This window comes from Lissotriton vulgaris, chromosome 2_1 (assembly GCF_964263255.1).
Source record: "Lissotriton vulgaris chromosome 2_1, aLisVul1.2, whole genome shotgun sequence".
NCBI classification, from domain to species: Eukaryota; Metazoa; Chordata; class Amphibia; order Caudata; family Salamandridae; genus Lissotriton; species Lissotriton vulgaris.
Genome location: NC_141687.1, coordinates 585,002,421 through 585,027,267, shown reverse-complemented (window position 1 = coordinate 585,027,267; position 24,847 = coordinate 585,002,421). Strand labels below are relative to the sequence as shown.

The window sequence follows — 24,847 nt, the reverse complement described above, 5'->3', positions numbered from 1 at the left end:
ACTTCACAGCACATAAAACAGTCAGAATTTTCTGCTTGGGATAATGCTCCTTGTATTCTGCCCCATCTCCTCCTTTCTTGGTTGTCTCCCCGACCCCCTTTGGTGGGTCTAGGTAGGTCTCTCAATGGGCATATTAGTGTTCCTTGGGGATGTATCAAAAGAAAGATGCACTTTACCCCAGAGTTCAGTTTTAGTGCTCCGTTTCCAAGAAAGTCTCTTCTATTGCACAGCCTCACCACAGCTCAGTTCTTGGGGTCCATTTTCCAGCATCTGGAGAGGACCCTTAGCGCTTGTCACTCTCGCTTCTAGGTGGAGGGGGGAACATGCTGGGTGGAGGCGTGTCCCACAATCCTGGAAAGGGCAGCAGCAGGTTAACAATGGGGCACTGCTGTCCTACATCCTCACTGGTGGGCAATGGATGTACGTTGTTACAACGCATGCTTTTACCACGCATGCCTTTACAACGCAGGTTTTTCATCGCAAGTCGTTGCAACGACTTGCGTTGGGGGGTGCTGGATAGTGAATAGTTTAATTTACTATTCCAACTCCAGTCTCCGTGGATAGTAGGGAAGGTGTTCGATAGTAAATTAAAGTATTACCTATCCTAGAGCGCCCCCCAGCACAAGTCGTTGTAATGACTTGCGTTGAAAAACCTGCGTTGTAAAGGTACTGCATGGTAAAAGTTGCGTCGTAAAGGATGTTTCCCGTAGGCAATGGCTCTGGTAATGGTGGGCACTCTTTTTGGTCACCAATGAGATGCAGTTGGTGAGTCGCCAAAAGCAAAGGTAATAGTGGCATGAGGGCAGCAGCTTTGGGGTCTCTCGCAGCAGCACTGCACATTTCTGGCGCAGGCTTGTGTGATGGTGGCACAGTCCATATCTGACACATACTTCTCAGTGACAGTAGTGACAACCACAAACTTGTTTCCCCTTCTGGAACTGCTTTTCTCTTTTCTTTTCACGGAGAGACTGCTGTCCAATAGTCTTGTGGCATGCAGATCGTTGTGCCAAGTCTTCTATAAGCTGGCAGGCTTACACAGCACTGGGGATAAGTCTGCTCTGGCGCTTCAAGTCCATCTCACCTCTGTAGGGTTGGCTCCTTCCCTCTTTCAGCAGAATGTTGGCTTCAAGAAGCTTTCAGCCAGAGACTCCACTACTTCCACAAAAGCCAGATTCCAGGTATGTCCATTCATCTCAGGGGAAAGTTTGTCAGGAAGATATGAGCTTTTGCAGTGCAGTAGTCCTTTAAGCACTCCCTTGGTTGAAGAGAACATTGGACTGGAGCAATATGTCAGTCAGTGGTTCCTATTTATCCAGTTTAAGCAGTCTGGGGATGTGGTTTTACTATCTGTACTTTAAGAACTGGTCTGAGATGGTTCCCTGTTTATCTGCATTATCCAGGCCATTCTCCAGACAGTGTTTGTGCAGCTTGATTCTTCTCATAGCAGGGCAGTCTCAAGCCCGGAGTTACCAAAACAGAGGCACAAAGAGGTGCGACTTTCTGCACCTAGCTTGTTAACAGGCACAATGACAGTAATTAGAAAAATTACAAAAGGCTGCCTCACTTAGAGGATCTTTCTCATTCTGATCAGAAACCACAGTACCACCCATCACTACCATCTTCTTCCAAATGGAAGTGCTACAGGAGGAGTAGCAGCTCCACTTGGCAAAAAGACCTAATAATTTCTGAAGGAGTTTTGTCTCATGTTTCCAGACTTCAGTGTCTAGGTCGCCTCCCTCCAGCTTCAGGAATACAATCATTACATTTCCAGTTTCTGTTAAAACAGTCTCATCTCCATCTTGTGCCCAAGCCAGGGGCTTGTAAAATGGAACCCCCAGGCTTCTATTACTCTGGCTCACTCATGTATGTATGTATGTATGTATGTATGTATGTTCTTATATAGCGCTCGACTTACCCTAGGGCATCTCGGCGCTTGCATTGGGAACCTGTCCTGGCTTTTCCCTGTGAGATAACCCGTACTGGGCATCCCCAAGGTGAAGGTCAGGCATCCCGCCGCGGGGGGCTGTTGTGGAGATTAAGCAAGCTTATTGCCCAGAGCTGCATATTGTGAACTCGTGCTTAGAGTGGGCACCAAAGCGAGAATTATCGAGTCCGTGGACAATTGGGCTCAGGACCCTGCCGCGTCGGGAATCGAACCCTGGTCCCGGGTCTGACCTCTGCTTCAGGGTATGCCTCCTCTAACCAGTGAGCCACACTTCTCCACTCATAAACTACTTACAGCACACTGGTCACATACACACACAAGCATAATACACTTAGGATGTTAGCGCAAGGATCCAATTTAGCTCTTAGAAGTGGAACTTTTTAAAAGAGTAAAGAGAAATAAAAAAAATTTCTGGGTGTTATTCCCCTGCTGACAATATCATTGCAACATTCCACAATCTAATTCGTTCCTTGGAAGCTTTAATTGCTATTTATAGACAATTCCCGCCCGTTCTCTGTCGACCTATACCTGGCAACATCCTAAACAGGGGTGTAACACAAGCCCCCGTGCTTCAGGGGGGCCCCGCGCTCCAGGGGCCCCCTCACTCATTGGAGCCAGCAAGCCTCTTCAAGCCTTCATTAATTAAATGATGCGCAGCCGCACACGCTGCCTACAGCCGGGCGGCCTCTTCATTAAGTAAAGGGTTTTTTGGTGCGCATGTCCGGGCCCCTCTGAGGCTCTTCTGCGTCTAATGCGAGCACAATAATAAACTCCGGCCGCCTCGGGGTGAGCCCATAAGAAGGAGGAGTCAGTCAGTGGTAAGAGATCTTTGGGAGGGGGAGCAGCGCCTGCGGCAGCACCCCCTCATCCCATCGTAGTAGGTGCTGTGGGGGCTGAGTGCTTGAGCTTGTAACCTCGTCCGGTGGTCTGGAGGAATCCTTGCTCCTCTGGGGGGCAAAACTGCTGCTGTGAAGGCCTGGATCCGTCGCTGCCTCTGTCCCCTGACTGAAGCTGTCACAGAGCTGGGCCTGTCCGTGCGCATCTGTAGGCCGCCAACACCAGCAGAAGACTGAAAAGTAGAAGAGAATAGTCAAGTCCTCTGCCAGATCATCTGTGAATTTGGCTCCTCTGCACTGGCCCCCTTGATCAGCAGCCAAGGCCCCCAGGCAGAAATGTCTGCTGCTCGGGCATTAAAGAACAAATCAGCCGAATATTAGGAGGCGGATGTCAAAAGGCGATCCCATCTGGTTTCCAGATATCAAAAATGGCATTAAATCCTCACTTATAAAAGAGCTATCGAAGTCCAGTCATTTAATCCGGTTTTGATCGCTGCCGCCCTGTACGCTAACTATCGGATGAGCAGTAACCCACAGTACCGGCAGAAGAGCCCTTAGGCAGCCACGCTACAAAACAGGTAGTAAGAATTTCGGTCTGAATCACTCCTTTAAGAATTACCACGTATCCTCAATCAGGGCACCTACGTTCCATAAGAAAAGCCACTGTTGATGTAAAAAAGAACAATGCAGAATTCCTGAGGAAGGCGAACGGCCGAAACGCGTTGAAGGGAATATATTCTGTGTTGAAGGAATTAAGTTATAAACTGTGCAGATATTTTAAGGACTATTTAATGTGAAATTATTGTTATGTATTATATGTAAAAAATCTTTGTACAAAAATAAACAACAAAAATGTGTTTATAAAAAACTGAAATGAAATAAGAGTTAAGAAAAAATAACAGATATCAGAAATAAAAATAAAAACGCATATCAGAAGCCATCTAGTGGAAAGTGATTTATCTAAACACATACGTCTAGTTTACTCAAAAAGTACAAGTGCACGTAACCCGGTGTGTTCAGTTCACTCTTTACAAAAAAAATGCTGCTCGGGCAGGCCCACGTTTAACAACTCATCTGCCCTCCACGTGTGTTTGGAGAGCAGTGGGGGCACAGGCTTGTGTCTGGGGATTAAAAGACATAGCTAACAAGTTTAACAGACTCATCTCACTGTTGACTGCAGCACCGTCTGAAACACCCCCTCAGTCCAGAGAAAGAGGCTTGGAACCTGCCTACCTGTGTGACGCAGCAGGGCCAAAAAGTCAAGCACTGCGCAGCATTGAGGCACATGCAGTGTAGCATCCAACATTTCCCATCAGTGGGTAAGTAGCCAGGCCAAAAGGGGAATCTACCTGGTTAGAGTGATGTCTGTTTAGAGAGGTGTAATTTAGTATTTACCCATGAAAAGGAAGAGTTTGGATTTAATTGTCAGCCCTATGGTAATGTGTATAGAATCAAACATGGTCAGGCATTGTGATTTATCCATAGTAGTGCAAGCAGGTGCAGTGGAGCAGGTGTAAACTTTAGGATGTGTAGAGATTGTGCAAGTGTATAGAGGCCTTTTTGAGGAGAGTCTATTAGTGACATTTCATTCCAGGTGTTTTTGTAGCAGTTTCAAGGTCTCTTTAAAGCTTCTCATTGCTCAAGTGTCATTTCTAATATTTATTTTCATACACTTTGTTGCTTTATTTTGCTCGTGAAAAATGTCACTCTTACTCGTTGAATGTCACTCATAATTACACAGAAAGTATGAAAATCTCACACTTGGTGATCTGAAACCTTGGCAGCTATGAAGGCTATTCATCTCGCCGGTGCTGGGCATGTAGCGGCGTGCCATCTGGGCCGTGGACCACTTGCTTCAGGGTAAGAGTTTGTTGGGGCCTCACACATTCTGTTAGGGTGGCCTAGTAGCGAAGGGCACTACGTTAATGCCCATCCATTTCTAGTGCTTTGCAGCAGCTAAGTTAAGAGTTTCTCATTGCTCAGATGGGTGTTATTTCTGCTACTTGTGTTTTCCTCGTCTTCATTCCCTGATTCTGCTTATGAAAAAGTGTCACTCATATTTGTGGAAATGACACTCATAATTACACTGATGATATGAAAATGTCACACATAGCAATCTGAAACCTTGGCAGCTATGGTGACCTGTGACCAATGCCATTGCCAGTCATGCGCATTGCACAGCACAATTAAAAGTGTGGGTGACTTGTGAGGTATCCCATCCAAGTACCCAGCCAGAGACTACTGTACTGAGGGACTGTCACTGTGCGGCCACCGGGCATAATTTAATTATTACTAGTACTAGCCCCTGCCTGGCTAGCCTTGCCCTGTCTTCTGCTGCATGCTCGGGCCTGCCTCTGAAGCTGCAGGACAGGCCAGGCCCCAGGTGAGTGAGTCTGTCTGAGGCAGGAGTGGTCCGAGCCTCAGGCTGAGATGTGTATTGCTATAATTTTATACTCATTAATGTATAAAGAAAGATGGGATTTTTCAAGAGAGATCCTGGTACTGCCTACCTATCATGTTCATATACTACTCAAGGCCGGCCTGCTCAAGAATGGGTTAGTATTTGCTATGTTGTAGAAAAGGGCAGCATTTTTAGGGCTCAAGTATAGGGCAGTATTTACATTGTTTTAGAATAAACTTCTAAAGCGAACTCGTCCTATGAGTAGTATTTTATTTTATAGCGTCAGAAGAAGGTATTGGCTTCTTCAGTGTACTACACATCAGCGTTCATGTGATAGCAGGGTGCCTGTGGTCACCGCCTTGTGAGTACGTGCTCCGCTGTGGCGGGGGCACGGCCGGTGTTGAGAGATTTCACAGAGGAGTTGTGTGGGTGGGGGTGTAAAACCGGGGGGTCCAGCTAGCACAAGGCAGTAAACGTGAATTCTCTTACTTTGTTGTGAGTCACACGTGGGCTAGCACACAAACCAAGCGAAGGGACACCCAGCGAAGCTCTCGCACTTTCACGCTTGAGCCTCTAGTCTAGGGTCTCTTTCGCACGGCAATGCGCCTATCAGCTGGAATTAATTGGGCAGAGGCCAAGGCAATAGAGTAGATATCCTTACTGAGTGTTTGCAATGCCAATCCGTGCCCTTCCCTTTTTACCAGTGCAGGGACACGCGTGAACAGAGTGCCATGACAGCAGTGATGGGGACTCCCAGGCCTGGCACTGTGTTGATGCCTATTTTCCAAAGGGGGACAAAGAGGGAAGTAGAAACCAGGCTCACCCTCCTTAAATTAACAGTGAACATAAAACCCTTGGAACCAAGGATCAAGAGCCTGGCTTTTCAGTGACTAGTGTTCACAACACTCGCTGGAGTTGGAATCACCATTTTTTTGGAAGAAAGAAAAGGATTTTTCTTTCTTGTGTCCCCTCACTCACCAGGGTTTCCCCACGGTGACATTCTTCATCATTGGGGCCATCTCAGCCCTCTACAGACTGAGGCGTGCTGCAACTTGCGAACTACGTAGGAGCACTTTAAGTGATGGACTATGTGTGGTGCAAAAGGTGTTGTGAAGTGGAGTGGTATTATTTAAGTGAGTTAAAACTACCTTCCTAGTGAGCTACAAATGATTTATTCTTGCTCCTGGGGGGTACATTAAACACGGGGTGGGATGCTAGGTATCCTACTGGCAATGAGTTAGGTGTAACTAGCAGTTTCTGTCAACATTTTTTTCTCAGTCTTGTGTCGCTGTTATTAGTATTCAATTGTACCTTGTCTTTAAAGAATATTTCCAATTTGATTCTGCGAATGAACTCCTTCAGGGAGGGTCATAATTGAAAACACCATGGGCTCTCACTTACTGCACACAAATAAACATATGGTGTACGGCAAGGAGGGAGCAACGGGACAGATGTCAAGGATTAGCTTTTAGCAGTTAAAGTTTTTTTTAAAAAGTGGCAAAATTCAGATGAATGGATGATTTCGGGATATTGTGTTTTTTTCCAGTCAATGGCCATAAATCGAATTTGTTATTGACAAAATTTGCAACAACCTCGAATATTTTATGTGTTAGAGAATTTTACTTGTAATAGCGTAAAGTACTTCAAGTAATGCATAAAAATGCCTGTGTGTATAACTCACACACTGGTATGTCACCAGATAACTATTACACCATTGCTGTATTTTAGCACATCTTTGCTTCTTGCAATATGTTTTCCAGCCTATATTTAACTGGCAAAAAAAAGCAACTTGTGCATTTTAGTTAATCTTATAAATTAGGGATCCAGTTAGTAATTTCACTATGGCTGTCATCCTAAAAATGTTATACTATTTCAAACCCTAAATTTCCTTTGTGCCAGCATTCCTGCCCCCACTACATCCCCTCTGACTAACAATCTATTCCTGTGTTTCTGGGCCTCTTCTCTCAGCCCTGCATACAAGGTGCTCATGAATAACACTGTTAGGCAATATCCTGAGAGAGGGGTGTAGGTGGTGGCTGACATGGGCCAAGGAAATAGATAAAGAGAAATTAGGGGAAACATCTTGATAAAGGGACAAATAGAAAAAGTGAGCGTAAGAAAAATTAAGGATGTTAAATAGCAGATGGGTATATAAAGGAAAGACAGAAAGAGAGACTGGAAGGAAAGAAACATGAAAGGAAAAAAGGGAGAAAAGGCAGGATGGAAGGGTGAAAGGAATGATGAACGAATTAATGAATAGAGTAGTGGAAGAATTGATAGAGGGGATGTTGAAATGATTGCTGGAAGAGTGAAAGATTTATAGATTAAAGGGTGAATGAATTGAAGGGTGAAGAATAGATAGATTGGGAAGAGTGAAGAATGAATAGTTTAAAAAATGTGTAGATTGAGCCATGAATATAATGATTTATCGATGCATGAAAGAAAGGCTATAAATATGTATATATGAAATGACTACAGTCTTCCGATCGCATCCACCTGTCAGGGTTGGTGCACAGCAGTGGGAGCATGTCCCACTATAAAAATGTAAACAGCCCTGCGTCGTGGTCACACACAGAGGATAGCTCGCATTCAGATATATAGTTGCCATAGTATTTTATTCAAAAGTTCATTCAAAAGACCGACGTGTTTCTACCGGAATGGTCTTTGTGGTGTTATTTCTGATATCTATATGTGTTGACCGTCTTCATTGCTTAATTTTGCTCGCAAGTGTCACACATAGTCGTTGAAATGTCTCTCATAAATACACTGAAATTATGAAAATGTCACACATAGCAATCTAAAATCTTGGCAGCTATGCCCCCAGCAGCCCCCGTTTTCCAGCTTCCAGGGGCATCATCAGCGCTGTAGCACACACAGGCAGCACTACACTCTCTTGCCGGCGTTGGTTGTACCAGTGAGTTGCCTCATAACAGTCCTACCTCATAAATTAAATGGTGCGTGCCGCATGCTGTGGGTGCAGATGACCTGAGCTTCCAGGCCCAGAAACAAGGGTTATTGAAGGCAACTGCCTCGAGGCCAGAGACCATTTGCATATTTACATACTTTTGTAAACTGGTTACAGAGGCTTAGTTTTTTTTACTGTTCCAGTACCCCCTGGACTCCCACTCTGCCTATTCCTTGCATTTGAAATGTACATTTACTGCTGTAGTGTGAGAATGCATTTCATGAAAAGGAATATAAAGTAGGGTTGCCAAAAGAAAAATGCCAGCCATGTGTTTAAAGAGACTGGAAATACATTGTCTTGGCACTAAATAGGGTTAGAAATAAAAAAGTATGTATTAATTTGTAATGTGACTTTTCTGTCTTTGTTCCCTATAATTATCAGTCATGGATCTCATCATTGAGGCAGCCCTAGAACACAATTAAAGTTCATTCTATTTACATTTGCTGTTCAAAGTATGCACAGATAAGTGCTGATTATACGGCTTTAGGTGACTGCTTATTTTTGTCGGTGGGGCAAAGTGATAGGTGGTGAGCCGGGCCACTGTGCGGGGCCCCTATTGTGATTTGCAGGGGGGCCCCCTCAAGTTTCGTTCGCCGCTGATCCTAAATAGTGCCTGTAATGAGTGTACCCATTTTTTGACCTATGATGCTGACAAATCTCAAAACCTTACTGATTTCTAGGTTATAGCCTTTAACACCTGTACATGTGCAACTGACAGTTTTCCTATTGCTGTCTATTTTTTAAAATAAAAAAACAAAAATAAATAACTGTGGTTGACTTGTTATATACTCAGTTTTCATTGAATATCCTGGACTGATTTTTATACCTTCCATCATTACCGTTCTTAAGTAGTATTATCAATCTTACCAAATGTGCACATTTTGATATCATAGTTGTATATTAACTTAAGTATAAATTCATTGCTCTATATAAATACAATTGTGTGCTCCACTGTCGAGGGCTAGATAAAGGATGAAAAAAACTTTGGATTATTACTTGTATATATGTAAGTGTTTTCTTCTTTTTAGTTTCTTTCCAGTTGTCTCTCCCTTCCTTCGTCATGTGGGTACAGACGTTTAGTTTTCTTAAAGTACTTTATTAACCAAACTGTTAAACACTGTTGCCTTTCGGAATGTATGTTGTATGAGAGATGCATGAATTGATGCAGGAGAGACTGCCCAAAACTCATGGGCCTTGCTGATCGTTGTCCAAGTCTTCTATCGGCTGGCAGACTTACAAAGCACTGGAGGTATGTCTGCTCAGGCGCTTCAAGTCCATCTCACCTCTGCAGGGTTGGCAGGCTCCTTTCCTCTCTCAGCAGCACGTTGGCTTCAGAGAGCTTTAAGCCAGAGACTCCACTACTTCCACCAAGGCCAGATTCCAGGTATGTCCCTTCATCTCAGGAAAAAGTTTATCGGGCAGATACGAGCCCTTGTAGTGCAGTAGTCCTCTGAACACTCCCTTTCTTGGTTGAAGAAAGAATGGAACTGGAGCAATATGTCAGTCAGTGGTTCCCACTTTAAAACAGTTTAGGCCGACTGGGGATGTGGTTTCACTATCTGTTTATCTGCATTTTCCAGACTGTTCTCCAGGCACAGTCTTTGTGCAGCTTAATATTTCTCATAACAGGACAGTCTCAAACCCGGAGTTACCACAACAAACATGCAACTTTCTGCACCTAGCTTGTTAACAGACACACTGACAGTAATCAGAAAAGAGACAAAAGGCTGGCTCACTTAAAGGATCCTTCTCATTCTGAACAGGAGAAACTACAGTCCCACCCTTCACTATCATCTTCTACTATATGGAAGTGCTACGGGAAGAGCAGCGGCCCCTCTTGGCAAAAATACCTAATCCTTTTTGAAGGAGTCCTGTCTCCTGTTTCCAGATTTCAGTGTCTAGGAACCATTGACAACCAAACACCATGTATCAGGACTGTAGCTTCAGGAGTTTAGTTCAACCATCAAGTAAGGCAAGATCCTGAAGGCTGTACTCTATGAAGATGGACAGTAGGCTTTAGGAGACTGTTGGAGAGGGAAATACAAATGGGATTGTAGAAAAGTGCCATTTTTTCTTGCCCTCCCCCTTTTTGCCCCAATGCTGATGGCTTCGCCTCTGAAAGTCTGAACGTGCACTAGAGCCTTCTGCCTAAGCCCCAGTGCTAGTGCACTGGGGCTTAGGCATAAATATTGAGTTGGTAACCCCAATTGGCATAGAACTTTAACCCCCTTATAAGTCCCTAGTATGTGGTGCCAGTGGTACCCAGGACATGATGTTTAAGGGGTCACCCTGACCCAAAGCACTGTTTGTCCAAGCCTGATTGACCCAAATAAACTAATGACAACAGGCCTGCCATTGCAGACTGCAGGAACAGTGGAAACAGGTTGAACTCTACTTTGCCCTCACCATGTGTGGCAAAGTCAATGCACTATTTTTAATATTTGCCAGTCATCCCTAAGGAAGGCCTCCTTAAAGCCCAGGAGGCAGGGTGCATTATATTTAAGGTGTGGTCATGTAAGTGCAAGATTATATGTCCTTAAGAGGCCTTTACCATTAAAGGTCCACAGGATAACATGGGCTGTGGATGATGTGGCGTGCTTCCAAGTAGCTACCTTGAAGGTTGTGGTTGCGCCAGCCTTTTCTGTATTCTGGCTGCCGGCCCACATTTGCTGCTACCAATACAGGAATCTGACCCCCTGCCAGGAGGTGTGAACTATCCCAGGAATCAGACGCAACGACCTGGATGGGAAGGAGGGCACACCTCCCTCCCTGACAGGCTGGCTAGTGAAGCAGCACCTCAAGGCGGTGAGCCTTAAATACTCCGCTGCCTGTGATGTGCAATCAGGCTGCCCCACAAAGGAGGAAACAGCCCTGACCCCAGGCACATTTGCACCCAGGCAGGCATGAAAGTGAGACGTTTACGATGTGTACACCCCCAGAATGTTAGCCAGACCTTTAGAGTGGGCTACCTGGTCTGCACGGCTAAGGAAGACTTCTGCCATTTTTATAAGTAGTTGAATAGTGGGTTTTGGGTAGAATAGGTGACATACACCGCTGGATGTAGTCACCTCAGGGGCAGATTGGCTACTTGCACCCGTATCCCTGATGCCTCATAATCTAGGATATCAGCGCTACCCCTGATATCAGAACTGCCATTTTGATCTGACTTGCAACAAGGACAAAAGAAGAGACTCGTGTCTGTGACAACCGGAGCTGCACAAACCAAAGGGGTGGTACTCTGCACCTGTGGCAACCTTCCTGGAACTGCACACATGTGCTCGACCAAAGTTAGTTTCCCCCAGACAGAGGGACCCCTTTGAGAGTCAAAGGTATTACCAGACTCCACTGGACTAGTGGCAAAAGTCCCCTGCAACCGCAGGTAAAAACAGCATAAAGGATCCGAAGAATCGCTGGCTGTGGGGAACTCCAATTGAGCGCCAGTAAGTAGATGATCCATTGCATTGCGGCAAATATATTCCTGAACTCCACAATGTTTCAGGCTGCTACTGTGTTCACCAGGACCTCCAGACATCAAAATCACTTTCTGCGGTGCCTACCGCTGCCAGACTTGTTGGTCGCGAGTCTGGCAACCACCTCCTTTACTCAACGCTGTGCCTAGAGGTAGCACGGCAAAACCTTCATCTGACTTCAGAAGGTGCTTCGTTGTTGACTTTGTGCACCATGTTCCCCCACCAGCACTGTGAAAGCGGTAAACCCAGCATTGCCACGGCTCCTGCTTCAGCACCAAGGACAGCCAGGACAACTCTGCACCCGGGCTTCTTGAGCCAGGTAAAATCTAACTGACTGTTGTGGCTTGGTCCTGCAACTCACCTCACCTTTACCCTCCTTGGGTTCCACGCAACTCGACCTGCAAGTAAGTGACCGATTGTCACTACTACTCTTTCCCATTGACCCCAATGCAAAAGCTCTGCAGTATTGAATTGCTGTGATTTATGTATTTTTTCATTTGTTGTTGTTTTTTATTTGTTGTCTAAATTAATATAAAAATCTTCTCTATTTTTATAAACTGGTGTTGGATTTATTTAGAGTTGTGTCAATTACTTATCGTCCATTTTGGTACTCTGAAATGCTTAGCACATGTTCCTCTAGTAAAGCTTGACTGCTCTTTGCCACTTTTGGGGGTATTGTGGGATTATTGCATGGTGCAGACTATCCAGTATCACCACATAATAGTCCACCTTCCTACAGGAATACTTTTAGAGTGCCGGATGGATCCCTGTGTATATAAAAATACAAGTCTTATTTGAACATGTTGTCGTTATCTGTTGTTGCTTTGGTTTGATGTGCTTGAGGCCAAAATACAACCACCTAGAAATGTTTAATGTTCTATGTTTTCAGTCCAGTGACGGTTATAAAATGTAGAAATGTGTGAATAAGCTTTTTTGACAAAATGAACTGAGGGAGTTAAGTTCACTTCTGGACTGGGAGCCAATGACGGGTGTCTTGACTAATCCTCCTTTTCCTACCCTCTTTGTCCGCATCTTGCCTCTTTGCTCCATTTCTTGGCATCCCTCCAAAACCTTCTTTTTCATACCTTGTCTTCCAGTCTCCGTTCACAGTAATTTAGTCTATGTATTACTCAAATTGACGGTGGTTTCTCAGAAATGGTCTCTGGTGAGACACTCTACGAACCATGCCTCTGTCTGATACATTTCCTGCTTGGCTTTGTGTCTCTGCAGCATTCAGGACATTGCCATCCTCTTCAATGTCATCACACTCTTCCTGATGTTCTTCAACACGTTCGTCTTCCAGGCTGGCCTAGTTAGTCTCCTGTTCCACAAATTTAAAGGCACCATCCTCCTTTCGGCTGTGTACCTGGGGCTGAGCATTGCCTTCCACGTCTGGGTGATGGTAAGGACAAATATCATGTGAAAGTAGGCTCAGCAATCACTATTAGTTGTTCTAGCTCAGACTATTGGTAAACAATGGGAGTTATTGTTAGTAGTGTTGAAGCTAAGTTTGTGAGTTCGTGGGCACTGGTCTCAAGTGAAGGGTCATTTTGTGTATGACTGCAAGTTGTGTTCCTGCATATGACCCAGATGTTTAGGCACTGGCTGCGGGAACACTGTTAGTGTGTGTTCACAGAATGTTAGTGTGTTTGGGATTGGGCTTGTCAGCATGTGTTTAGGGGACACTGTTTATCATGCATGGACTGGATTATGAGACAGATGCTCGTTGGTACGTGATGATAAGACCTGTCATGTGATTAGGCAAAGTATGTCAAGGTGTTTTGGACAGTATTTCCGTGTGTAATTTGGCAAGGTTTGACTGGTATTTGACCATGTAAGTTATGGCCTTGAATTTGTGTGGGTGAGTTACTAGGCTGGATCTTCAATGTGTAGTTAGGCAGAGTTTTCCCAATCTAAATATAGCCTTGTTTCATTTATGAGTCCGCCTATGGCTGGATGTACATTTGTCCTGTAGTATAATTAGGTAGAGTATGGCTTTTCTCAGGATTAGTGACTCCAGGTTGTGTTTGGTTTAGCAGACTTGCAGTGAAGGACACAAACCTCATTTCCAGGCAAAGCCGTACCAGAATAAATATGGGGTTTATGTATCCAAGTAGGGTTTTGTTTTAAATCCTGGTAAGAAGGGACCCCTGACCAGATGCACAGCATTTTAGGAGAATGTTCAGCACTATTCTTTCTACTGCGGTGCAAGTGCTTTTGTCTTCAGTTTGTAGGTCTTTTATTTCTCTTTTTCTTTTACATGTAAAATTCCAGATGCGCACTATGCGGAGCCTAAAAAGTTGCCCAGTTTACTTTTACCCATTAGATATTTTTATTTGAGATCATTTTCATTCTGGTCAACCTCACCCATGTTAGAAGATATATGGCAAATAATTTCTCTGCAATTTTACTTTTTGTAAAGCTTTTCTATGTACAGTAGGTAGCAAAAGTTTAGACATTTGCCATCCAAGTATAACTTGCATAATTTTGCCAGGTACAATGTCATTACAGAGGGAAAAATCACAAACTGTTTTTACAGAACCATTTTGTTTGTGTTAAATAAGTATATGTGTGCCATAATTATTCATGCATCGTGAAATTGTCACTTTTCCATAAAATATCATAATGATTGAAGAAAAAACAAAAACACGTTGCATGCCCCGATTTTTATGTACATGTAAATGACATGGATAACCTAAAAGTATGGCATGAATGAGGCCCTTGTCAAGCAACACTGAGCACCCGTCTAGTATGCCATTTTCAAGTCTCGCCATAGACTGCACATGCGCTGTCGTTGGAAGTTATTTTGCCAGCTTACCGTGGGCTTACAGCCCACAATGATTGCTTAGCGTTGGTTGGCTTCAGTCTCATTCTCATTTGATTGTTTCTCCTTCTTTAATGCGTGAGGGCTTCTCTTCTACTTCTTGTTTGTCCCTCTCCCTGGAGCATGGGCACATTATTTGTGTACTTCCAATGCTCCCTTTTCGAGTACTACTTTTTTATTTTTGTCTAAGCATTCCTAAAGAGTAGATGCATTTTCTAGCAATCTCTGTCATGTGCTCCTTCCTCTCTACCTCACTCATGTTGCTGTTGACTGTGTGCTTATCCTCTCCCTGCAATGTTTTTTTTATCTGTGTGGTGCTCTTCACCTCCCAGTTGCACTTCCTCTATTATCTGTTTGGTCTCAAACCCACCTTCGCCTTCGGTCTTCCTTCCTCTGCCTCCTGCACTCTGTGATTCTCTCCCCTCCCCCGCACCATCTGTGTTGCTTCCCCATCCTACTTTTTTCTCTGTGTGTTTACTGACTGGCTAACAAAATGAAGTAATTGTGCACTTCATTTTGTTGGTGTGTGCATGCTTTATGCGTGCCCCTACAAAATAAAGGCAGATCATGTTATAGGGATTTTTTATTAAAGCCATGCCTCAGGAGTGCTATGCACAATGCTAGAACCATTGGCAAAGCAAATGGGTCGCAAAAGCGAGACCTATTGTGTTTGCCGATGCTTGTTTGTGCAAGCCACTATACTTGGCACCCATTGTCAGCCTTATACAGATAGATTACTCTATTCTTTTGACTGCTACATCACTGTGCTTTGTTAGTTTGTGATTGCTTTGAGTTCTTTGTATTTTCCACTACATTTGTACAATTCACAGTTGATGTCTTTCTGTTTGTTCGCTTTTTACATCTATTGTTTTCCTTTTTTTGCTGCGCTTGATGTCTTTTTTTGGTCGAGCATTCGAGACCTGTTGTATATACTTTAGTATATACTTCTTTGTGGGCTTAGCTGCTTTTCAGTGTCCTTAAAAAATCCTTGCTTCTAAGGGGTTCATCTTTCCCATTAGACCCTCCTTTTCTTTGGTTGTTCGCCCCCACGGAGTAGGCCCCCAGGACTTGCAGGCTTCCAATATCCAATTTTAACATCTGTTTAGGGACTACTTTTCCCTTTGGGTAAGAGCCTTTAACATCCGTGCTGGATTTTATTTTTTTTTTAAAAACCTTTATTTAACATTTGCACACATATACAAGACCGGGCCTACAACCCCCGGGGCTGGCCGCTAAACAGTTCAGTATAATATCACAGTCAATTTCAAAGCAATTGTCCCCAGGGATCATAGCAGTTCAGATTATCAAGTACAGTGGTTAAAAGTGCAGTTCGATACAAAACCGGATAGGAGGTTTTCATTTTCAATATAAAATAGAAAGGATCAGGTATCATATAGTGTCTCGGACCATGGGAATGTGGGCGAACAGGAAAACGATGCGTCCATACCAAGTTCGCTACCCTAGCAATCAACGGCGTTTAAACATACGAAATCAGGATAAACTGCACAGTATTAATATCCACACCGTCCTTGTTGTCCGCCCCCCAGCACCCAGGCCCCGGAGAGGTCTAGGCACAGGTGTAGAGATGAGGTTGCAGAGAAAGCCGAACCCACTACATTAACCCGGAATGAAAGGAAAGGAAGGCAAGAGAAGAGAAGAAGAAAAAGAGGCCATAGAACAAAGACAAAAACGAAACACCCACCCCCACACCCCCCCACCCTGCACCCCTGCAAATGACTACGGCCACCCCCCACGCAGCATGCCTGTCGCCCAGCAACCAAAGCCCGAAATATAGAAGAAAAGGGAAAGAGAAAAAATTAAGAAAGCCCCAATCGAAAGGGGAAATCGGAGGAGGGCATAATATTACGGACTCCCGGTCTCCTTCCCCCAGCCTAGCCAACCCTACCCCGGAATCAGTTAGGACAGTGAAGCAATCCCGTCAACCATAATTTCACCTCAATAAGCCCAGACAAAGATCTCAACCCTGACCCCTACGATCAAATGTGCTGAAATCGGTAATTAAGGGAAGTCCCTTACACACAATGTCCCATAAGTCGGCAGAACAGGAGCGCAGAGATGTTGATTGCTGGTACCACCATCGCCCCTCCCCATCTCCGAGGCCAAGCTTCGTCTCATCCGCCATCTTGAACGACCGTTGGAGGAGGGGGATCAACAAAGTCCAAAACCGCATACAGTACAAAGTAGTGAATACCTCAGTGGGGACGTATAAATGTTCCGAAGGGTGCAGGATCGAAGGTTCCAACAGTTCAATTGGGTGTCTAGGCACACTCCAGCCTGGCAAATCCGACACAATGGGGGCAAACACTGTTTCCACCGCTGGGTCTAAATACACCTCCGAAGCATCCATTGTAAAGTGGGCTGGCTGCCTGGTCGCAAGCGTTGAGTCAGGGTCCAGTCTCAAGCCTGTGACTTCATCAATCGCAGACAACAAGGCACGAGTCCGAGCTTTGATAGTGCCCTGAAGCGCCATAAGTGCCTCCATCACCGTTAACAAAGACAGGCCAGATCGAACCCGCTCCTTTAAACTTATTCTGTCCTCAGGCATGGTGATCCCAACGGAGAGGCGCCTTCTCCGGGGCAAAGTGAAACGGAGCAGGAATAAGCTAGTAGGGAACGGCGGTCAGCGAGCAGTGGTACGCGGCGAGGCGCCGATCCGGGGGGCTCGGCGTTATGGATGCCGGATCCCCGGTCAGGGACCCACACAAGACAGTACCTCTCGTCACTCGTCGCCTCACACGCTACAGGGCACCAGGCAGCTGATGGTAACAGAACAATCGAGAAAAAGTTCGAGTGAACCAGAGACCGGGCCCAACCGCATGCAGCAGCCCGCTGTTGTTCAGCTCGGACCCGGCAGGGCCATCACTAGAGATCCCAGCTTCCCAGGCAGGTTAGGCCTCAGTACATTCTTCGACTTATCTTCGCCCCACGACGGCGGAAAAACTCCGGGATTGCACCACTGGAGTGTTTGACGGATCACCCACACGGATCCGGTTCAGGTAAGCAGGATTGTAACCAGGATAGTGAAGCGTAGGACGGAGGTCAGCGGACCCGGGAGACTATGCGGCCATCTTAGTTGGTGTCGTAGCTCCTCCCCCCGTGCTGGATTTTTTCACTTGCACCGAGCTCTGTTTGTGTAAACAGGGATGCAATTCTTCTCTCCTCACATTTGCTGTCCATTCAAAAAAGGAGAACAAAATGTCAGATGCTATTTTCGTTGTCAAGGTAATTTTCTTTCTCAGACTTCAAAATGAGAAGATTTTTCACGTTCCCCCAAAACCATCTCGCTTTGCTGCTGTGCCTACCGGTTTAGTAATTCTCATTATCCACTTCGCTTTTAACTTCCTCATGGCCGGTATCTGGAAAAGACCAGCTGTTGTGTTCCAATCCGAGCTGCTGCAATCACACATGAAGCTTGTTAGGTCTCTCCTAGGCAGCGCACAAGCGCTGCTTTGGAGTGACCTTTTGGAATCACTCTGTACTTTTTGGGAAACTCGTGCATGTCCTGCACTGTTTCCAATGAGCCCTCGTGCATGTACAGCGTTTACCTTGCGGGAGCGAGTACCGGCGCCATCTGTTTGCAATTATCGCACCCGCTGCTGCTCGCTCCCGAAAGGTAAATGTTGTAGACTGACTTTAACTTTCGCGGCTGCGGGGCCGCACTTGTCTTTCAGCACTTGTTTCAGCGCTTTTAATTTACTTGGAACACTTTGAAGTCGTCTAGGACAAGTGGGGCTCTAAGGAGATGAGGCTGACTTCAGGCAATGCTGAGCCTTCTGTTTGCCCGCTTCAATCAAAGATAAGAGGAAGGACAGGCATATCTCATGTACAGGATCTCGAGGTTATAGGGAAAAGTTTAGCCACAGGGGAAAAACCTCCTTTTCCAAATTCCACAAACAACTACCCAAGTCCTATAAAAAAACCTTAACAAAGAAAAGTGATTATGCAATGCCAGCAACCCCAGCCTCAGAACCGCCGCACACCGGGAGCCCAGACCTGCACGGACTACAGCTTTATTATTACCAGGGCTCCCTATTTTATGACATTCATTTTTTTAAAAATGTGTCTGTATTCTTCCATAAATATTTTTCTCAATTTTTTGTAGTTATCCAGGTTTATGGTATGCTGTTGATAACACGAAGATGTCAATAATTTGACTGAAACGTGTATTTAAATTGTAGACGAGCAGCAAAAAATAAATGCAGACTGAGTAACAGGTGGTTTGTTTTCTGTCTGCTTTAGCGGGTACAAACAAGTAAAAACAAAACCGATACTCTTACTTACAAGGAGTTAATCCTAAACTCTACATGTATTATTCTAGAAACAAGCGGCCTTAAGTACAGAGCGTGAGGGTGACCACAGAGCAAAGAGTGCACCCCTACACCCCCATCCCGGGGAGCAGGCAACTAACACAGAGTGCACCGAAGCCCGCCTAACATGCGCTGTCCACACCAGCTTGGAGCAGAAAGTGGTTGGCGCCAAAGAGCAGAGCTGGGCTTTCCCCAGGAGTCACAAACCAGGAAGTGCCCTGCGTTTTTCACCACAGAACTTGCACCATTTTTCCCGGACAATGGCCCAGACAACATTTGCTGAAAGGAAAAAACCACAATCCTTGCTCATTACAAATCAGTTTAATTGAATCTGACCTTGTGTAATGTAACTTGCGCTCAAGTAAAGCGCTGCAATGCCCTTGGGCCTAGTTCGCGCTACATAAAACTGCAACACAAAATACATTTTTTTTTAAAGTTATCCTACCCGAGTGGCACAGTGTTTTAACCGCACAGCACAACTTCATGCTTCATTGCTGCGACTTTTTATGCCAAACCGAGAAAAGTGAGAAAAATAGATTAAATAAAGTTAGATTAAAAGCAGAAAGGATTAGATTAACAGATAGTTAGGGGTTAGACACAGAATCTGCATTAGGTAGGAGTTAGTAAAATACTGTTAGGGTTTGCCTCCGGGAGGATGGCTTCTGAGAGGGCCTGCACGGTGGGGGACACAGAGCCAGAATTTGCAGTTGCATTACTTTTGGCAACACCTTCACAAGGATCTTCAGGACTCCATTTATTTTGATCGTTGGAAGCTCTCGGGAGAAGAAATCAGTTTAATTTGCAGCTGTGAGGGTCTCTGCACAGAGGAGTTTCGCCTTCGACTTTCCTGGGGTTCGGCACGTGCACGCATAAGACCCGCTGTAACTTGTAGCTACCGGATTGGTTGCCTGGCAAACACATGCTATTCCGGCGACAAATCTCTCTACTGGATTAACCCCTGCTGGCTAGGCTAATTTTGCATCTGTATCAGTGCTGCTGTATAAGGATTGTTCTGGTTGTTGTGACTATTTAAAGCAATACTGTAGAAGGTTTATCAGTTCCTGATGTATTATTATATTCCCCTGGTGAACCAGTTGTACCGTGGGAAGACTGAAGAGAAGGTTCAAACATATGTTCAGGCAATTGTAGGAGGTATTTTTGCTGCCTCAAGGAAGCTAGCTTTCCTCAAGCAATGTCTGGGTGAAGGGAGAAGAGCGATGAATATAGGCGCATGCAGGGGGCTTAATTTAAACCTGTGGCTTCTGGTACGCACATCGGTGTGTTAACAGAAAGCTCACAAGCACCACCTATGCAGGGGGCCTAATTTAAGCCGGTGGCTAACCCCCCCCCCCCAAGAAATTTAATAGACAATACATAAAAGCACATTCGTGAAAAAAAACCGAGCATTTTTCTGCCCCCTTCTTTCATTAACATGGCCTCCTTTCACTCGCATTCTTTGTGAACAATGCCAAGCTCTTATGGCACCCTCAAAACCAGGCGCGTAATATAGGCCCATGCAGAGGGCTTAATTTAAACATGTGGCTTCTGGTACGCACATCGGCATGCTAACACAAAGCAGAGCAGCGCCCCCCCCCCCCCCCCCCCCCCCCCATGCAGGGGGCTTAATTTAAGCCGGTGTATGCCGGAACTAACATTACTAGATCCCAATAAAAAAACAATCACCTCCACTCTCATCCCCCACTGCCCTCTTCCTTCCATAAACAAAAAAAACGAGAACACATTTTTTTTAATAATTCTGTTTTTTATTAGGATGCTTCGGTTGTATATAATGTTCTCTAGGTTATATATAAGGTAATAAATGGTTATACTACTTTTTTCATTATAACTTTTAAAGATACTACACAACATTCAGAATGCTCTGCAACACATATTAAAAACGTTAGCAAGGCCAAATGCTCTCTCTCTAAACACTTATAAGGCCACAAAGCGAGACCAATTGGCTATGCCAATGCTATTTTTAAAAGCACTTCCCCCCCCCCCCCCACCCCCCCCTTCACCCCCATGCCCCCACTAGCTAGCGGAAAAGCAGGCGGCCTCCAATTCGAGCTTCAGAAGGGCTGGCTGTCGTGAACATGACTTTGATGAAAGAGATGCTTGACCAGCGCTCTCTTGCGTTCTACATGGTATGCACTTTTTTCCCCCACATAAGCGTCCAAAATATATCTGTTGCCAGGCTTAAGCGCACGATTTGGATATCCCCACTTTATGTCCGGGCATGAATAAGAGGCTCCGAGGAGTTCTGGGAAGAGATTTTGATTTAGGTAGCAAGATATGACAAGTAAATAAATCAGAGCGGAAAACGTGAAATACAAAGCGGTCGCACTTCACTGGCAAAACACTCCGTCCCCCCTGTTAACAATAGGACATCCAGATTGTCAGAATTCGCTGTTGCCTTTTCATGTTGTTTGTGGCATGTGCATGTTGTGGCTGGATGGTAGGTGAAATAGAGTGACATAACAAGGAGTTCCTTACAGATCCTCGCTGAACATGATTTGTGTAACTACGGCATTTTGCCATCAACAGCCCCTATACAATTTGTATACTGTCGTTTTGAAACCTTTTAAAGACAGGGAAGGCTGTAATTATTTTATGCTCTTAATTTGTATTCTATAATCCCTTACTGTAATGGTTGCATTGATAAGTTTCATTTAGTTTGATGGCAGTGAGGACCTTGGCGCAGTTTCTACTTTAGTAGAGGTGCCACAGGGGCATTTCATATTTGGCCAGCACAGCGATGGTTAAGGCTTTATAGCATATAGGGCCCCTGTTTGTACTCTTATATGTACGATAACACATATAGCATCCATTTCTTCCTGTATTGTTTCCTTTGCTGTAGTGTGCAGCAAGGTCGCTGCTCTGCTGTCACGGTCTGTCCCGGGCCCACTGTATGAAAGCAACCATTGCAGGGGGTTTGTTCTCTCCCCTAAGTGATAGCAAGGGCCCTTACGGCCCCAATTTTTTAAAAATGATATTAGTTTGAGTGCAATGTACAATAGGTGTGGTTTTTCTCTCCTATCTGGACTGATAGCAAGGAAACATCAGCTTCACAGAACCCAGGAGAGGATGCAGTCCCAGCCTACAGTTGTCACTGAACATAAAATGAAGGCAATTTCTCTTTTGGCAATTTGTGCATTAGTGCTTCAAAACGAAGACAACTTAATTGTTTAATTTAGCATTTTGTGGCGCTATGTAAAGAGTGTGGTTTGAGTCAATTTATTTTGACAGTTCTTCGGCATCCACCATGACTCTGGATTGTGCCCACTCTTGCTTTTGAGTGTATCTTTTCATTGCTCTTCTGATTAATCTGTATCGAATTCTGGACTGGTTGTGAACACTTCCTTGTGTGCATTGCCTTGTACCAGATGTGTGCCAATACAGCGATGTTGTTCAGGAACTGATTTGCAGTCAGTGGACAGGGTGCATTGTAACTCCCACGTGTCTAAATACTCCAAAGCATTCTGTGCTTTACATCAGTATTCCCAAGTAGCTGGAGTGCATCTAATTCACTCGACGGATTCCTAAGCATTATTGTCTCAGTAATAATCGTGGGAGAAGGCCCAAAGTTTAGGAGGCAGTTCTTAGTGGTGCAGGCAGTGTTTATCAAGTGGAGTAGGGACTTGAACTTGTTCTTTAGCTACACATTATTGTTTTCAGAAATGTCGGTTAATAGGGTCCAGTTTGTGATTATTGTTGGCTCGGTGGTGATGGTTTTCTCATTTGAACCTATTGTTAGAATGGAGATTTGTTGTTATTACGATATTATCAGTTGGCAGCTACTCATTCTTTAATGTGTCAGACGTTTGTACAGTTTTTATAAAAGTTATGTAAACACTGATTGTGAAATGTAGAACCCAATTTGTAAAGCAGTTTATAGATTGGAGTTAAACTTGGTTGTGCACTTAAATACATTTACAGGGGCAAATTTACGATACTGAGCCATAGAATAATGATGGACTTGTCCTTGTTGTCATTTGTTTCCTCCCTCGGAGCAGCCCCTTCAATCCCAGGCGGAACAGAACCCAGGATAACGTGCTGCATGGCTCCACACTTATAGGGTCCAAAAGGCGAGACCAATTGGCTATGCCAATGTTTGTTTCTCTGATTAGCTTAGTGTCTCATTAGAAAGGGTTTTGCTGTCTCGGCGTATAAACCTAGTGATTTACTAGAAGAGGGTATGTCATTTATGCCTGGTTTATTACAGGCTTTAATGAGTCAATGTTTTGCTCTGTGTGCTGATTGACCAGCGAGAAAACTGGCAAGGTATGGATTAGTGCACATTTATTCAGATACCATTAGGCAGGAAGTGGTACAAGTGAAATAAAGAGCAGTAGGGCTACCAAGTATGTGATAGGCCAGAAGTTTCATGTGCATATTGTCAGTTTGTGAATCTTCAGACCTACGGATATATGGCACTGAATGTGAATAAGCAGGGTACGACTTGGTGTTTAAGTGGCCTAGTGTGATCAGGCAGATTATTGCCCAACGTGTTCTATGGCAGTGTTTGGCTTGGTGTGTATATTGCCTGCTTTATGAATGAGTAGGGTATTTTTAGGAATTAGATTTTTTTAAAATGTTTATAGTGTGTAACACATAAGCCAATCACACATGGGTCTGAAAAGATGTACTATCAAGAAAGTGTCATACAGATTGACCATTTTATAAGCCTCGGGTGTTTTAATCCCTTCCTGAACGTAACCAGTGTGGGCAAACAGTGTATTCCAAGGATTTATACATGGCCTGTGGAATTGTCAGCAAATATAGGCCAGGCTGTGGAATTATTGGCAAATATAGGCCAGGAGATTTCTAACATAATATTTTACACATAAGTATTGACCTTTGCTTGCAGGTACAGTGGGCCTTCAAGATGTATTATTTAAATATTAAGCAGGGTGTCTTCAAAGTGTGTCTCTACTCCACTGGATGCCAAAGGATTGTTCACTTAAGAGTTGACCCTGCATCTTGCTTATGCAATTGAAAGATCACCAGTGCTGCTATATTTGTATATATTGTGTTTGCTGAATCTGGTATGCAGGTTGTCTTCATATCCAGCTATTTGGTGTCTAAGCTTCTTTTAGCCAAAGCCGGGCATGAAGTCTCATGTTAACACCCCTGCCCCATTTGATTTTTCATATTTTTCTTTTTTGTAAATTTGGAAACTGCCTTACTAAGGTGAAAGTGGCAAGTCATGCTTTTAGACAATTGAGCAAATTATTCGTACTCAACAGCATCCCTTCCTTTTCATCTAAGTTCAGTTTCAAACAATTGGTTCCAATATATTCTCTTACAAGGACACCTCTACTTTAGTCCAATGACTTGCAGATGTGTGTTGTCATTGTATGGGTGGAAACAATACCATGGTTCTCCAGTATTAGGGGTGTCTTTCATAGATTCACATGCCTGAATCATTCCCCGTCGTCGGAGTGGGAGTCCCACGGTACATAAAAAAGCAATAATATGCCATAAATATGTAGTAAATACCCATATAAACAAACCAGGAAGTAAAGTAGCAACAGCTACAGTAGAAAAAACTTCCACATCTATGACTATCCCAGTCATTTTGTATAGTCCAAACTACAGCCAATCAGGCGCTAGCACCCACCAGAATGTTCTCCCCAGAGGCTCAGGCTCTCAGATTTTCTACCGCACGTCGTGTGAAAGGGAGTCTCCCTGAGCTCTGCTCAGTACTTCTCAACTTTACCAGTGTTTCTTCAGAATTGGAATGTCTTCTAAGTCTCTCTTTAGAGCTTGTGACTCTTGTGGAAAGCTTAGGCTTTTTAAAGAAGATCCCCACAAGAAGTGTATATATTGTTTATACCCTGAACATGAGGTGAAAGACTGTAAAATCTGCAGGACTTTTCCGCAGAAGACCCTCAGAGATAGGGAAGGTCGTTTGCCGCTGTGGTTGCAGAAACTGAAAGGAAAGGAGGATGCTCTTTCTGAGGTAGGAAGTGTGGCTTCTGTTTCCTCTGTGTCATCAAGGAAAAGAAAGACTGAGGAAAAGAGTTCTTCTCCTGGGGCTAAAATGCAGAAAAAAGTCAAGGTCTCAGACCTGCCTTC

At 44.5% G+C, this 24,847-nt stretch overlaps 1 protein-coding gene across 1 annotated transcript in view; it reads left to right on the top strand.

The window, feature by feature from the left end:
* Positions 1-24,847, top strand: part of TMEM138 (transmembrane protein 138) — a 62,968-nt gene that overhangs the window by 11,668 nt on the left and 26,453 nt on the right. The window contains exon 3 of the mRNA XM_086955602.1: positions 12,848-13,019. Within this exon, the coding sequence (XP_086811728.1) occupies positions 12,848-13,019 (172 nt within the window). The remainder of the gene's footprint in view (positions 1-12,847; positions 13,020-24,847) is intronic.